Raw genomic sequence first — 16905 nt, 5'->3', positions numbered from 1 at the left:
GTCTCAAAGTGGGTTCCTCGTCATCGAATTATGTTGATATGTTTCTGAAACTTGGCATTAGCGCCGAATCAATTAAACTTTGAAAATATTCAATAAAATTATTTATGCTACGACCCCTTTACGATAGTTTTGTCGTTAATCAAATTTAAGGAACAGTAGTGGTTGTGTTTTATGTTACTCGTGCTGTACATTTAGCATATTTTTAATTAATTTGTACAAAAGAAGAAAAAATCAAAACATGAAAGTTGTTGCGCTAATCAGGTAAGGAGATGTTATTTTAGGTGCTTAATGTGTAATTGTTGTTTTAGATGAGTAACTTCATTGATACTGATAGATTCCACTCCAGTCAAACCCGGCTATTGTTTAGTTGTTACTGTGTTAGGCCTGACGTGGCCTCATTGTTAAACTTTAACAGTTACTGGGGTAAAACAGAAGTACCAAAATCAACTTCTTTTTACACAAATCTTACACCACTATCTGATAGACCCCTACATAGTTCACTTAATTATTTCTTGAAAAATTGAAATAAAAATGAACTATTAAGTATTATGTGGATTAGACTGCTACCATATTCATGAGAAAAGTAGTCCTAAGCACCTCTCCGTGGTTAACATATACATTAGAAATAACAAATTAAGGTCACCTATTGTTACAGCTAGATCCTATAATTAGTTTTTAAAAACTCGCAGAGCATGATGATGACAAAACCTTGTCGAAACGTTGTACATTTGCTGTTATGTTAAACTTGTATAAAAGTTTTTCTTCATTACCCATTCAAGCCGTGCAACCATTATTGAAAACCTATTTATGTACAACACTCTCAGAGTAATTTAAAACTAAAGAAAAATATGTATGAATACTGCAGGAAGCGTATGCAATGTACAGAACTTTCACATGAACCAAATGAAGAGAAAGTGTATTTATTAAATACTCTAATAACCTATATGGACATGGCCTTGTTAGGGGTAAAAGTATGTGCCTGGGAAACCTAGCACAATCACTGATACTCATGTTGTAATTATGCTAGTATTTTTCTGTAAAAACATAAAATGTAAACAAAACAAACGTTCCACGTTTTTAATACCACCAAAAAACTTAGTATTTAGTGCCAGTAGTGGACTGTGGAGCACCTCAGGCTCAATTCAAGGGTCGAGTCTCTAACATTGAGGTTATAGTTAGTGCTCTGTTGCTAGTAGTAGTACTACTAGTAGTAAATCAATAAAATTTTAAGGTTGTGTCTATAAACTATAGACATTGATTACAATTACAAGGCAACGGAGGTAATCATTCACATAAATATCACTAGTATATCTCGCTTGGAATATTGTATACAGTTTTGGGATTTTTATCCAAAAAAGTATATTAACTTGGAAAGGGTTCAGGGGAGGGGCTACTAGGAATAGAATGATTAACTTACAGAGATAGGTTAAAATCTCTTATCCATAGTCTATTTTCTCTTGAAGAAAGAAGGGTAAGAAGCAGTCTTTTTGAAGTTTACAAGATTATCTTTTGGATCAATAGAGTAAAGGCTGCTGCTTATTTTTGCACTGCATGCTGAATATAATATTAATAGGATAAAAGGATGCAAGTTTAAGATTTGGAAAAGATAAGCCGAGCTCCAATTAAGATAGATTTAGGTGTTTAATACTAATATTAAGTTAGTGCATTGCCATCATCAATGGTGGAAACTAGTGCTTTTCATTAGCATAACGTATAGACAAGAAGAGACTATGTGTCCTTCAAGGCTGTCCTTATACACACATCCTTTGGAATAGTAAATATCTAAACCAATCCTCAGTTTAAAAAACAAATGCTACTGGTACTAATACTAATAGTACTATAACTATAACTGACAGTGATGTTGCTCTTGCTTTTTTATTTAAGCCATTGAATGTGGGTCCATGACTTTGTTGATTAATGCTTAGAGGGTTCCTAATAACATACGAGTTACACACACAAAAAAAAGAGTAAGTAAAAATGTTAAATATTGCAATTAAATCCACTCATTACTGGTGGGATTCCCTATATATTTTACAGAGAAAATAAGTTATTTCATCCAGTTTGTTTTCCAATTCTTTGCACTTTGTTTTGTGACAAGCAAAAAAAAATATAATTACTCATTGTGATTAAAACATGACAGATATGGTTAACTAATTGACATAATCAATTTCCTCTGAGCAGTGATTGATTATTAATTGTAATTAGTATTTCTGATTATTAAAGTTTTCAATTATTCCTATAATTCAAAATTTTGATTATATCAATTGTCACAAAAATAGCCAAATTATTTGAAATTTGGGTTTCTAGATATTACCATTTTCAGTTATTCCAACAATTGAGTAATCAAAATTAAGATTAAATTGATAGTCATGAACATAATAAACTAATCAAAATTAGGGTTTCTGATTATTCCAATTATTCAAGTATTCAAAATATTACTATTATAGTTGTTTTTTGTTAAGCACATAGCTAAATAATGAACTATCTTTGCTCTGCCCAATTTTAGCCTTAAATGTTTTTTCCTTTAAGTTTATTCAGTTTTAATGTTTGGGGGTGTAGGGGCTTATGATTCAAGGGCCTCTGGTTCAATTCCCATTACCACTAAACTTTTTTGCCCTGTCTTTGTTATGGCAAATCTACTAAGGCTGTCTGCCACTGTCACTAATTTCAAACTGTCTGGTAGTACCTGCCACTAACTTTTTTTCTTTTTGTAATGTTGAATAGAGGGAAGGAAACTGGTTGGAATTAATGACCAACACTTTTTTTTTTTGCGTGTGTGACTGTGTGTATTAGAGCTAAGTAATTAGTACAATTTACTAATAGATTAATCAGTGGCCCCCATTAATTGATTATGTGTGATTAGTCAATTAGTATTTTTGAGTCATAGTATGTACAAGTAAAACAAGTTGGTGGGTGTTGCAGCCAGTTGCCTTTTCTCTAATTGGCAGTTTGACATCAACAACAGTAACAAAAAGCAGTTGGTGGTGGGTGAAGTCAGAGTTTGTTTTCTTCTAGTAAGCATTTAAACATTAGTGAAAGTGGCAAATAGCTTTAGTATCTTTGTCATAACATACACAGGTTGAGCAAAGTTTGGTTGCAATATTTCACTTACTTGAATAGTTGAAATAATTGAAACCCTAATTTTGATTAATCTATTATTTTATGTTAATAGTTGCTATTATTAATTGTTGAGATAATTTTGAAAACAGTAATAGTTGGAAGCATTATTTTTAATCATTAATGTGACACTAATTGATGTAATTGCTGCTCTTAAGTAACTGATCAAGTAGCCCAGCTCAAGAACTTACTGCAGCTTGCGGAACACTGTAATACTTGATAATCAAATATTACTAATTGACCAGCTCTATATGTGATGCAGTATGTAGACTGCACTGGCAGTGAAAAGTATTAAAAAAAGAAAATGGTAACTTGAAGGACAAGACTAAATTTGGTGACTACTGCTGAACCACACTGCTTACCCAGTTATGAGTCAGACATTGAAGGATGCATAGTGCTTAGAATTAGATTAATACTGTGGCTAGACTTCTGAAACAGAACTACCTCACCCAAAGCTATCTCGACCTTGATTTGCCCTCTAAGCATTGCAATGCGTGCTGATCATGTGACTACCCTCCACCAATCATAATGTGCCCTCTTTACTGGTGCGGGTTGCTCCCTCTACCATTGCAGCACAATCCTCACTTTCTCAATTGGCACTCTAGTGTATAGATGTGTGTTTTAACTAGTTCTCCTTGTGATCACAAATTTATATCAATTTCAACTTCAAGCTTCAACTTCTTTTGTTTCATTTCCATTGTTTCTACTCATTTGTTTTTGAAGTATTTCTGTATTCTGATTTGTACTTTGTTCATATGAATTTGAGATTTAATATGGTGGATGATAAAATTCCCGCCATAAGTAGACAATGGTTCTAACACTAATTCCCAAGTCTTAGAGTTGATGGTGACTGCTGGTGAGCACAGACTTTAGTTTGTGGGGAATTCATTTCATTCATTCAGCTGGCAATTTGTTCCTTTCAAGTTATGATTTTTGTGCAGAGGGATGGAATTATTTTGTGGAAAGTTTCTTTCTGTGGCACTTTCCACCTGATACAGTGCCTTCTCGTAATCTGCTGGGTTAGGTATTGTTCTTTTTACCAGGAGATGTGTGGTAAGTTTTTCAGTGTGTATTTCTCACTCCTCATAGGTATACCTATGTTCAATGAGTTTATGTGAGCTAGTGCGGATGGATCTAATATCTGCACTCGATAAATTATGTCTGCTCAGCATTGTGTAAGTTATATTTTTATACTTCTTTTAACACTTAGGTTACTTAATTTATTTCTTAATTCTTTTAAATTTTTACTTCTTTTCAATGCTAATGTTATTTAGTTTGTAAGTTATTTTTTCTTTATTACTAGTCACATCTAATTGGGGATTGGTTTTGAGTCAAACTTTGTTATTCTTAACTGGGTGCCTTTTTATTCACATGTTCTTCAGGGTAGGGTTTATTTTCAGGTCCTTTGTCTCATAGATTCTTTGAGTGGACTAATAAATTTGATATTTCAGTTCCTTTAGTGATTTTTTACTTCAGATATTACTTGTTTTATGTTTTAGGTCTAATTTCATAGTTTTGCTGGTTTGTTATTTTCATGTACTTTGTATACTATACACATTTCTATGTTTTGTTAGTTTGTTAGCAATAAGTACTTTTTCTAAATTCATTAGTTTATGTGTATTTTTGGCTACACTTCACAGCAGTACCGTGGTGTATACAGGTTCAATCTGTGGGTTTCTGCCTTCCATTCACTCCCCCTCTATCCACTTCCCAGATCTCCTTCCCTCCTCCTTGGGATCATATCTTGTCCAATCATCTTGCTTAGTCTGTTCGAGTCTTACTACACAAAGGAGCTATCAAAATGGTGATGCAAGCTGAACTGGGATTTTGCTCCCATCTTTGTTTTGTCTTCAAAAACACAGGAGTTTGGAGTCTCATCATTGATTTGCTCTGGCTGTATCCTTATCTGGTAACATCTCACTTTGGTGAATTTTTAGCCCCAGTGTCACATCTTTTTTCTTGGGATCTTCCACAAGGATTCTGTCTTCCAGTTCTGAGTTTTACAGTTCTTTCTTCAACTTCATATGTGTTTGGTCAAGTGGTATGCTCTTTGGTACTTCATTTTCACTCGCTGGGTCTTCAGACTCTTCATTTCGTGGATGATTGGCTTCTGCTCGCCTCTTCCCGTGCCCTGTAAGTCACTCACATCTGCTTCCTTCTTCAAGAAGTTGCTCGTGTGGGGTTTCTCATCAAGTTGGAGAAGTCCTTTACAACGCCTTCGCAGTATCTTATTCATTTGGGGGTTATTTTTACTTCTCATCTCAGTCGAGCCTAGCTTTCTCCACTTCGGCTCCAGGATATGGAGTGGGCAGTCAGGATGGAACTACCTTTTCTTTCTCTCTCACTGCACATGAGGTTCTATCTCTTTTGGGGATGTGGGCTTCTTTGGAAGCTCTTATTGTATTGGATCAGGCACATAGGCATTTCTTTCATTTGATGCTTCTCAACCAGTGGAACTTCTCCCATGATCCCTTGGACCATCCCACCTCCCTTCCATATAGGATCAGGGCCGACCTTGATTGGTGACTTGACCATGGTTGGGGTTTCCATTCCTCTGCCACGTCCCATGTCTCATCTGTTCACAGATGCTTCCTTGGGGGGTTTCCTCTATTCCCCAGAAAATTTGGATCAGTGGTCAGTCGAGGAGATTACTCTCCATATCCACATCTTGGAACCTTTGGCAGTTCATTGGGCTCTGTATCATTTTCTCCCATTTTTGTGGAGGAGGGTAGTTATGGTTCATTCTGATAATTCCACTATCTTCAGCTTTTTCACCAAGCAGGGGAAACTAAGTCCAGATCTCTGCCTTTTCAGACTAGATTTCCTGTACTAGGCTAGTGATCACGACATGGCAGTTCTGGTGGGTCATGTTCCCAGAGTTATAAACCATGTGGCCAATCTCTTTTCACGTCCCAACCAGGTTCTCCACAGAGTGGTCTCTTCATCTTTAGGTGTTTCTGTGGGTGTGTTCTCAACTGGGAACACCACATAAATGTATGTGTTTTCCACTGACTGGAATGCCAAATTTCCTTCATTTTTGGTCTGCAATTCCTCACCTCTCAGCTCTGGGGGTGGATGCTTTCAGTCAAGATTGGAGGGGTCTTCATCTATATGCCTACCCTCCAGTGAGAATCCTCTTCTGGGTCTTTTCCCTTATTCAGACCACTCCTTGTTGTGTTTTGCTGGTTGCTCTGTATTGGCTGGCTCAGACATGGTTCCCTCTGCTCTGGCCTTTACTAGAGCAAAAGACCCTGCCCTTTTATCTGTCCTGATCGCTCCTCTGACAACGATGATCTGACATTTTTCATCTCAACATCACCACACTCCAACTTTCCATGTGACTTTTGTCTGGTACCTTGCCTCAGCTCAGGGACTCACCCCTCATGTAACATCTTTCCTTGCCTGTACCAATTGCCCTTCCTCCTTGTCTGTGTACCAGGGGCATTGGTCTTGCTTCTGACTTTGGCCTATTTGACATTGTTTCTGACCATTCTGTCTTTATGTTCCTCACCTGTCTTAGTTCTTCATCTGGTTATTTGATCAGGGTTTGTCTGTTTCACCTGTTGTTCTTTATAGGGCTGCCTTGTCAAACACCTTCCATTCTCCCACTTCTGGAAAGCCTTCTCTTCACTGGTATTTCCCTCCTTTTCCATTCCTTTCGTCTGGTCCATCCACCATGTTACTTTGTTCTGCCAGATTGGGATCTCGGGGTTGTTTTTCATGCCCTGTCTGGTTCTCTCTTTGAACCCATTGTAATTTGTTTCTTGTACAATTTTTCTCTTAAGTAATTCCTCCCCCTCCTGGTATGCAGTCATGGTCCTTCCAATATTTATGCCATCCTTTACCATTCCTCATATGTTATCCACTATTGGGATCACGCCTTCCTTCCCAAGATCTTGGTTGCCCGGGAAGGTTGTTTTCCCTTTTCTTCTATTTTCTTTCTTTCTTTTTCCAACCTGTATTCCTGTTTGGATCAGGATCATCTCCTTTGTCCAGTTTGTTCCCTGCTATGTTATTTGGCTTTTACCATCTCCTCTCATAGTTCTCATTTCTGTCTAATTTTCCCTTGGTATTCCTCTGTTTCCCATGACTTTTTTCCTATTATGCTCATTGGTTGGGTTTGTCAACTCATGTGACTGGCATATTTTGACGTGTCCATGGCAGGTCGGAGTGTACATTATGTTTCTTCACACCAAATTCGTCATTTAACTAAGTCTTTAGCTGCGCGAAACTGCCGTCATTTGGAGGATATTGTTCAGGCTGATATGTGGACAACTTCCTTTACATTTGTTGCTCTTTCTCTGCACAACGTAGCTATGTCTTCCTTGTGCAGGTATCATCTTTCTCCTGGCGATTCTACACATGTCCGTTTGCCTTTGACCGTTGATATATTATTATTTTTTGTTTTCTTTAGTTGACATACATCATATTTCAGGATCCCATCTAGTTGCGGGTGTTGCCTGGAATTTTATATCTTAGCACTAAATATGTATACTTCTGTAATGTCACTGTGGAGATGGGGTGTTTCTGCAAGACTGCTGGCTGCTTATCTAATGGTGTGTGTCTATATATATTATCATCACTTTATCATATATGAAGGACCTTCACTCATGGACTTTCTGAGTAAAGCAGGTGGGGATTTTTGCCCATCTTTACTGATCTGTGATTTTTATAATCACAGTCTTTCTGTTTTTCAAAATAGGGAAACACAGATGCTCATTGCACTGTCTCCAATGTGTCATTCTTCCGGACTCCCCAGCGTGTATTCCCCCTTGCCATTTCCAGTTCCCAGTTACTGGAGTGAGAGGTTTCCTCAAGAATGGGATTTGTATGATAAAACAAACTTCATAGTTATATGTAGTCACTCTGTGAGAAGAGGGCTATCGTCATTATACTTCATATTATACACTATCATAATATTCTCAATCCAAGATGCTTGTCCCAGATGTTTTTTGCTTGGGCTGACTGCACTTGTTGATCATCATATACACTATTTATGTGAGGTGCTTCCACTGGATGGACCACACTTGCTATATTCAATAACTACAAGATGCTTCTCCTGGATGTTTTTGCTTGAGATGACCTCACTTGTTCACACGATTTTATTTTTATGCAAGGCATTTCCACAGGATGTTTTCTACCCAGGTGGACCACACTTGGCATACTCCATATTATCCAAGGTGCCTCCCCTATTTTTTTTTTTTTCCTCGGTGGACTGCACTTGTTGATCTTATAAACATATGCAAGGTGCTTCCATGATTTTTTGCCCCTGGACTGCACTTGGTGCTTCCCCTGGATGTTTTCTGACCCGGAGGGGACCGCACTTGGCCTGTTCATATGATCCTTTATCTCTAGCTGCATATTGTGATATCAGATTACAGGTGTCTGAAATCCAACTGTCATTGTGTTATGTGCTCATGCTTGTTACATATATGGACATCTTACGTAATATCTGTTGTCTATGTGCAGAATCTGTCTTACATGACATGGTGCCTGTCTATTAAGTTCCGCCCTATATGTCTTATTTTTTTTGTTACTGGGCAAAGAGCATACCTGTTCCAGAAGTAGTGCTATACCCACAAGTGTTCCTGCTTTTATATATGTGACACACTTGTTCTTTCACAGAGGTTGTTCTCTGCTTGTGTGATTGCTTTTGTGCCTTCACTGACCCCTCCACCTTTGCAATGTGGGATTGTAGCTTTGGGTGAGATGAGGTAGTACTGTTTCGAAAGTTAACATTTTCCAACACTGAAAATGTATTTCCAGTGAGTACTTCTCCACTCACCCACTTTCCACCCTTCTTCCCCACTGATTTGCCAGTGTTTCTGGTTTTTATCTGCTGATTCTCAAAAGTGAGGATTGTGCTGCAATAGTAGAGAGTATAGAGTATGATTGGTGGAGGGTAGTCACATGATCAGCACACTGCTGCAATGGCACAAAAACGAAGGAGTATAATTGGTGCACTGTTGAAAATTTTAGGAATGCTTAGAGGGCAGTTCAAGATAGAGATAGCTTTGTATGAGGATGATAAGTATCTATCAGAAATACATTTTCAGTGTTAGAAAATGTTAACTTTTGAGATTTGAACATTCAGAATAAGGAAATATCCAAATGATAGAAGTGAAATTTTGATATAAGTATGTGTTGTCATTTCACTTGGAAATTGTGCTATTATTGGTGCTTAATGGAATACAATATGAAAGATATAATAATCCCAGAGAAATAAATAGACAATCAGTTGATTACTAATGAATTAGCTTAATTTCAGGAGTTTATATCAAAAAGTTTTAGTAAATTACCGAATAAATAGCAAAAAATTATATTAAACATTGAGTATGTTATGGGAGCCAGCATTTTTTTCATGTATTGTAAATATATAAATTATCTTTCGTTGAAGTATACTAATATGTATTTAAGGACAACAATGGGTCTGTTGTTCCATCAAAGCTGTCCCATCCACTTAAAAAAAGATTTAAGCTAGCTCTGATCATTTGAGTTACTCATTAACTCTTCCCTTGAACTTCATTAAATTGTCTGCATTCACCAAATTTAAAATACATTGATGAATGTACAGTATGTAAAATATTTTTCATATATGTAGAAATGTATTTAAAAATAGATAATATGATTTCACTAGAGGAAAATCTTGCCTACTAATCTTTTGATGTTCTTTTGAGAGGTTACTGCTTATGTAGATGGGGTAAAGTTGTGGATTTGGCATATGTGAGATTTCAGAAATCGATTGAACAGGTAGATGCCACATGAAAGGCTTGTTAAGAAATTATCTCTTTAAATATGGAGAATAAGTTGTATCATTGGATTTAGATCATTTGATGAGTTGAGCAAATAAATGGCAGATGATGTTTAATTGCAATAAATGCAAAGAAATGTATGCATGTTATCATAATTTGAATTATAAGTATAATTTTGATGGTAATAACTAACAATTATAGAAGAAAAGGATCTTGGTGTTCAGATTGACAAATCTCTTAAGCCATTCAAGCAGTGTGCTGTAGCTAGTGGTAGAGCAAATATGATTTCAGAAATGCTAATCACCTCTCTGCACTAGTAAGAGTTAATAATTCACATTCACTGCCAATAATTTTCTGCATGTCTCAAACCTTGAACAAAGCTCTCACCCTTACACAGATTCATGTTTATTGTGTCAGTCAAGAATGTAATAATCAATAAACTATAGACCTCCACTAATAGGAGGGCAAAACATCCTCCATGTGTGTGGTAATATTCATGAGCACTACCAAGTGAACACAGGCTCCTTCTTTCCTTGACATTGCTTGTCCTCAGACACGTTTTTTTATTAGAGTTACCACTAAGTTACCAGCACTTGTTTTAATCTTTCATTACTGTTCTTTGTGAAGTCTATTTTCCTAATTTTGTTGATTATATGAATGAATGATACTCATGTTTAAACTTATCAGTTTGAACTTTTATTTTAATTATCTTCTATTTGAATTTATTTTAATAGACTTTGTACTTTTTTGACACATGTTCCACTATTTGTTCCTGTTGTCATTAGGCCTCTGCACCATCACCATATTTGGCTTATTTTTCTTTCAAACAAACCATTTTTATATATTTTACATAAATGGACAATCACAAAATCAGTTACATGGATTAACTGGATTATACTTTTGTTTTCTCACATTTCTGACATCTACTAAGATTTTTAACACTCTTTCACAGGAGTCATCCAATATTGTCATGATGACTGGAGACACTGATGGTCAGTGATATTACTACCATTGTGCACTACATAGTTAGTTCCATTGTGATTTCAGATCCAAGATTCCCGAAATTCTACTTCTGTTACTTCAGCTGAGCCTGCTTCATCTTGTGAGTGTTTTACTACTGTTGCTTCCACATTTGCTTTTGCTTCTCTCTTCCCAATGTGGATCAGGTTGTTTTACTTTTATCCATCACTGCTTGGATTTCACTGGTGTGGCATCTGATACAATATCTTACCTCCGCTCACAAAATAGCTTTTGTTGACTAGCACTGCCCTCTATTGGCACAAATTTTCAGTGCATACCACTAGCCTTCTACCTCCTGCTTCTGCATATCTACCAGTAGGAGTGCAACACCACTCTTATCATAACAAGTGCCCTCTTTACAGTTGCACTCGTTAATCACTTCTCGATTGTAGTAGTACTACACTAACATGCTAGTTTTTGCTGATGGATTTGTCGACATTTTCCATTGTAATACTGATTTAGTTTTTCTTGACTTTGTATTTAAATTTTTGCATTTTGGTATGTGTTTAAGATTGCTTTTTTTCTTTTAAAATTTTTTGTACTTTTTCAGGGCCTTTAGGCTATTGTACTGTGGATTCCACTCTTTAGCAAGTGGTGCCTGACCAGGTATACTTTTTTTTTGAAAATCTGCACTATCCATCTTGCGGCTGTGCTCAATATCAATTACATTGTAGCCCTTCCTACCGTGGACCTAATGTACAATTCCATATGCTGCCAGGTGTTGGTTGTGTGTTTGTTTTATGTGACTAAACAATTTCGTTGCAGGTTTGGGTTATATACACCGTAGTGAAGGGATGTTCCATAGGACTGCTAGTAGTTCTACCTAGTGGTTTTTTGCTTCATAAATTTGTTTGTCATGGAACGTACACTCCTGAACTAACATGAGTAAAGCAGACAATGAATGCTGCCCATCTCTGCTGCTCTGTGGCGTTGAGTCTCATCCTACCACGGACCTAATGTACAATTCCAGATGCCGCCTGGTTTTGGTTGATTGACTCCATCTACATAGTTTCTCTGCTTTTCAAAACAGTATCGTGGCAACCCATTGCGCTGTTTTCGGTGATGATGTCCTCCAGTCTTTCCAATACATTTTCCCCACTTTCTTCTCATGGAGTATGGGAGTCTTTACCACTTACTAGTTCCTAGCCGCTGGGGTGGTGGACCGTGGAAGCATGTCCTCCTCGAGTGATGAATCATACCACTAAGTTGAGAGTAGGGCAGTGGCATTCTGCAGATGTTGCTGGCATATAGCACTTCCTACCACGGACCTGGTGTACAATTTTAGATGTCTCCAGGTTTTGGTTGTAGCACTATGCTGTATACCTGTTTACATGTTTGACTGATTGTTTTTTCCTACTATGGTACTCGCCCTTCCTACCATTCTGTAGATGTACATTCCCCAGTCATGATTAGTATCATACGTAGATGGCATGATGCCCTTCCTACTGTGGAACTGATGAACAGATGCCAGGTTTTGGTTGAAGCAATCTGCCATGTCATGAATATATATATATATATATATATATTGCAGTTTGCCCCTCAATTTGAGATGTTCCTACTCCCTACCATCCTCTGGATGTACATTCCCAGTGGGTCTGATGTTGGTTGGAAATAGTCCAGCTAAGTAAGTCCACACACGTGTCCTGGCCGGTATCCCTCTTCCTACCATCTGATGAATGTCTGTTCCTAGAGGATCTGGTGTTAGTTGTAGCTGGACACACCACCAGTTTTCCCACTTGTGTACAGCCTTATGTCCTCCTCCTACTGTGGACTGGAAGTACTATACCCATTGCCATCCAGTTTTAGATCAGAGAGGTCATACTGCCGGGGCCTTCCACCTTCCCACTGTCTGTTGGATGTTGATTCCCGGTGGATCTGGTGTTGGGAATGCATGCAAGTGGTGGGAAATTTTGGTATGGAAGCTTGCCTTCCTTACCAATTCCCATTTTCAGTACCTACTACTGATCTGATGTACCATTCCAAATACTGCCTGGTGTTGGATGAGGTCAAAGTACCCCTATGGTTTGTTGTGCCCTAGCCACTTGACAACCAGGAGTCCCATTCGTCAGTCAATAATATTCTGGGATTCCTTCATGTTTTTATGCCTTTCTTGTTCACAACACTATCATAAAAGTGAAGAGTTGAGCTGGATCAGATGTGATGTAGTCTCCTGCTGAGGTCGATGTTTTCTCTTTTGGTTCCACACCTCCTGGTCTCTCTTTGGGTGCTTCCTAAAGGGGAATCTTCTATTTGTATCAGCCCTCCACCATTTAAATGTGGAATTCTAGCTATCTTGTGAGAAGTGGTTATATCATATTGGAAGTTATCATTTTCCTACACTGAAAATGTAGTTCCAATAGATACTTACCTCTGATCACATTTCCCACCCAGCCTCCCCACTTAAAATGATATATGGTTTAAGTCTTCTGACCAATCTTGAAGTGATTAACGGAATACGTATAAAGAAATCAGACCAAGAAAATAATTTGCTAGATGTTGCGGTACACATACAGTATACCCTTGAAAAGGATGCATGGAGTACGTCAATCTAGTCAGGGGTAATCATCTTCATAGTTTTGTAAATTTGTGTATGTTCTTCATTACTTATTTTGTGCTTATAAATCTTTTCAACATTTAACCACGAGACTTTTGACTTGAAACATCCAAGGGATTAATATTGCAATTCTCAATAGTAAAAGAATGAGGCTGGTGCATTTGTTTGGGAAGTAGGACTGGGTTGTTACCTGGTATAATAGTAACACCTTACTATATTATGAAGCAATCCATTCCTGGTGGTTAGTTCCAGCTAAATAGGTCTTGGGTTCACCTCAGGGCACAAGTCTGGGATGCTACTCCCTGTACCTGATTTTTTTATGATGTGTATGTTACGTAATAACTTTCCAATATGGAATGGCTTGACTTATAGCACTAGCTGCGCATACACACACCTGTTTGATAATGGTTTGTTGAGCAGTATGCCATTCTGCTCACCTTAGGACCATGTTAGTATCAAGCAAAAGATTCTTCTGACAATACCTTTTACTCTGCTTCCTCTAAAGATGGATGTGGTCTCCCACTGACTGCTGCCCCACAAAGTTAACCCCAGCCTTGTGAATATCACACTCTACAGGTTTTTCTTTACTGACACTGTTTTTCAAAAGGAGCTCTTCTTTGTAATTTCTCAGCAATGGCCCCACCATCATCTTTATTATGGGATTCCAGCTCTTTGTGTTTCAGAATGGTGAGAATTATTTCTGAAGTTAACATTTTCATTACCTGAAAATGTATTTCAGATAGATACTTACCTCTCTTCACCACTTCCCACCCTTCTTTCCCACTTTTAGTGCATTTAGTTGTCTCCATCAAGAATAATCCCGTGGTCATCATATTAGTGCACATGGAGATTACTGTGCATGGAGAATGTGTTACCCTTTCATTGGTGAAGGGATATAGTCTAATGATGATTATGTCAAAGGCTGGTGGAATACGTTTACTTGTGTAGGGGTGGAATTATTGTTCAAGGCTTTTGGCTGGCATAAAAAATTACATGGTTGTGTGTGCGAGGCAATAACTCTTGGTAAGGAGAATGTTAACTTAAGGTTTTATCTACAGAAATTGAATACAAGCCTAATGAGGTTTTAATTTCATTGTCGAGTTCATTGGTTAAGACCACATTTTGAGTATTGTGTTCAGCCTTGGGGTTCTTACCTTAGAAAGGACATTGAAATGTTGGAAATGGTTCAGAGGAGGGGTACTTAGATGATACATGAGATGTAAAGGTTATCATACAAGGACAGGTTAATATTTCTGAAATTTTTTCATGAAAAAATAGAAGTTGGGGGTTAAGATTGTTATGGGAACTGATAGTATTGATACATCATCCTTTTTGTATTTAATGTTGAGATTGGTAAGACTAGGAAACACAGATATAAATTTTGTGCAGGTTAGGATTCATTTCTAGTTAGTTGGCCTTTGGAATGGTTACCTTCAGATGTAGAAGTAGTAAATTTAAAGAAATCTGAGGGAAGGCTTCATAAGTATTGGATGATAAGGGCTGAATTTGAGTTTTTTTTTTTTTTATTATATATAGTTTAGTAGGTGGTACAGCCTAGGTGGACTAACAGGTCACTTGTTGTATTAAGTATTATTTTATATTGTGTCCTTTTCCTATTTTTTATGCATCATGTGAATGCAGAATGAGCTATTTTTTGACCATCTGATATATTTTACATCCAGGATTTAAATTTTTAATACAGCCTCTAAGATAGCAATTTTTATATTTAGAAGTTCTTGGAAAATGTAACTAATCAATCTGAAACTTCCTACAAAATCCAAAGACAAAGTTGATAGTCCATTTACTAATCTATATTAAGAAAATATATAGATATATAAGCTCACTAAGAAAGTAACGTAATTATAGGTCTTTTTCTAGTTTTCAGTATTGTTCAGTAATTATTTGATAGCTTTGAACTATCATTTATTGTTATATTCAAGTTATATGTGAAAATTAAATAATTTCCCAGAATTTTTCACAATTGATAAATTCACAAAACATAACTATGACATTTCTGTGAAATAAAGAATACACAAGTAACTTGCAGTTGTAAAAATAGTTATTGTGAAAGAAAGAAATATTTTTTAATGAATTTTGGCACTTTATGCATTTGTATGAGCCTATTTTTATTAATATGGTTTTATACACATGTGAATTTTTTGTTTATTGGTATATTTATACTAAAGTATTCAAGACTTCTTTGTTTCATTGCAGTGGGGGAAAAGATAGCTGTTATGGTATGTTACAGTGTGTTGCTGCAGGCCATGAAATTGTTGCTCTTGCCAACTTGTATCCAAAAGATCAAGGTAGGAAAATTAAATATATTTTACATTTGATTATAATTGTTAGATTCAAATCTTTTGTAATAGTTTGGTTGGAACTATACAAATTCACCAGCCATAATGGTTACTTATTAAGTGCTTTGAACTGTTTCATAGAAAACAAAATTCATTATGGATTGCTTTAAGGATCCTACTAATACTTTTAACCCTTTTGCTATGTGTGGGTAGCTTCCACCCATCCCGTATCCCCCAAAGTAACCATAAAGCAGTTAGCTATATTATAACTTTTTAAAATGGCCATGTATCTTCATGAAAGTTTGCAGATTATCAGTAAACATTACAAAGCTTTCATACACAAAATATCAGATTTTTCAATTAAGTTTTCCGGTTTTTTAATTAATGAATTGTTAGTATATTTTTATTTTTGAGTGTTGGCTATCTGACATGCAAATTAATTTTGATTTTAAGATCAAAAATACTTTTATGCATCAGAAAATTGTCAAATTGCATATGCAAAATTTCTATAACCTCCTAATAACCTTCAGATAATTATTGAAATTTTTTTTTTTAGAAAAAACTATATATTTTATCAATTATTTTCATTATTGTATCTCGATTTTACCAACCTCGTCAACATCATAAAATTAGGAAATAAATATAAATAATGCTTTTTGTTCTAGAATGACTACAAATTATAACATGAAACCACAAATGTTTAGTCTAAATAATCTAAATCTCATAACATTATACATCTATATATATATATTATTTTTATTTTATTGACCTTTCAGCCATGTCTGACTAACATTACAGAAGTTGCAATGACATAGCGCACATGCACTCGTGTTACCGTATCCAATAGTATAAAATTGGCCTTTACAAAGTAACCTGTTTTGACTTTGTTCTAGTGGACCACTATTTTGTAAAATACAATCATATTTCGGTTATAATACATTACATATGTAACATATTACTATTTACACAAGTTTTTAAATTTCAGTTATTTTTTCTTAAAGCGTAGAACAGTAAATGAAGTATAGAAAACAATGATCTCTTCTACTTATGAACTATGTACTCATTTGCTGCTTGCCATAATTTGCTAAGCCTTGTCAAGTAGAATATAAAACAAAATACTTTTTTAGGATTTATATATGCATTCTGAAATAACAAAAAATCATAA

At 36.2% G+C, this 16905-nt stretch overlaps 1 protein-coding gene across 7 annotated transcripts in view; it reads left to right on the top strand.

The window, feature by feature from the left end:
- The first annotated feature begins 118 nt into the window (after nucleotides 1-118).
- LOC106463540 (diphthine--ammonia ligase-like) overlaps nucleotides 119-16905 on the top strand; it is a 40691-nt gene continuing 23904 nt past the window's right edge. The window contains exons 1-2 of one of the 7 annotated variants that reach the window (XM_013923585.2): nucleotides 119-261; nucleotides 15658-15749. In XM_013923585.2, the coding sequence (XP_013779039.1) occupies nucleotides 239-261; nucleotides 15658-15749 (115 nt within the window). In that variant the 5' untranslated portion in view covers nucleotides 119-238. Of the gene's footprint in view, nucleotides 262-3716; nucleotides 3732-3825; nucleotides 4293-4401; nucleotides 9134-9153; nucleotides 9255-9282; nucleotides 9486-12455; nucleotides 13448-15657; nucleotides 15750-16905 lie in introns of those variants that run through there. The other 6 variants (XM_022391076.1, XM_022391072.1, XM_022391071.1 and 3 more) reach the window with 6 other exon arrangements.

This window comes from Limulus polyphemus, unplaced genomic scaffold (assembly GCF_000517525.1).
Source record: "Limulus polyphemus unplaced genomic scaffold, Limulus_polyphemus-2.1.2 Scaffold1433, whole genome shotgun sequence".
NCBI lineage: Eukaryota > Metazoa > Arthropoda > Merostomata > Xiphosura > Limulidae > Limulus > Limulus polyphemus.
The sequence above is the reverse complement of the archived record's forward strand: the minus strand, read 5'-3'. Positions and strand labels throughout refer to the sequence as shown.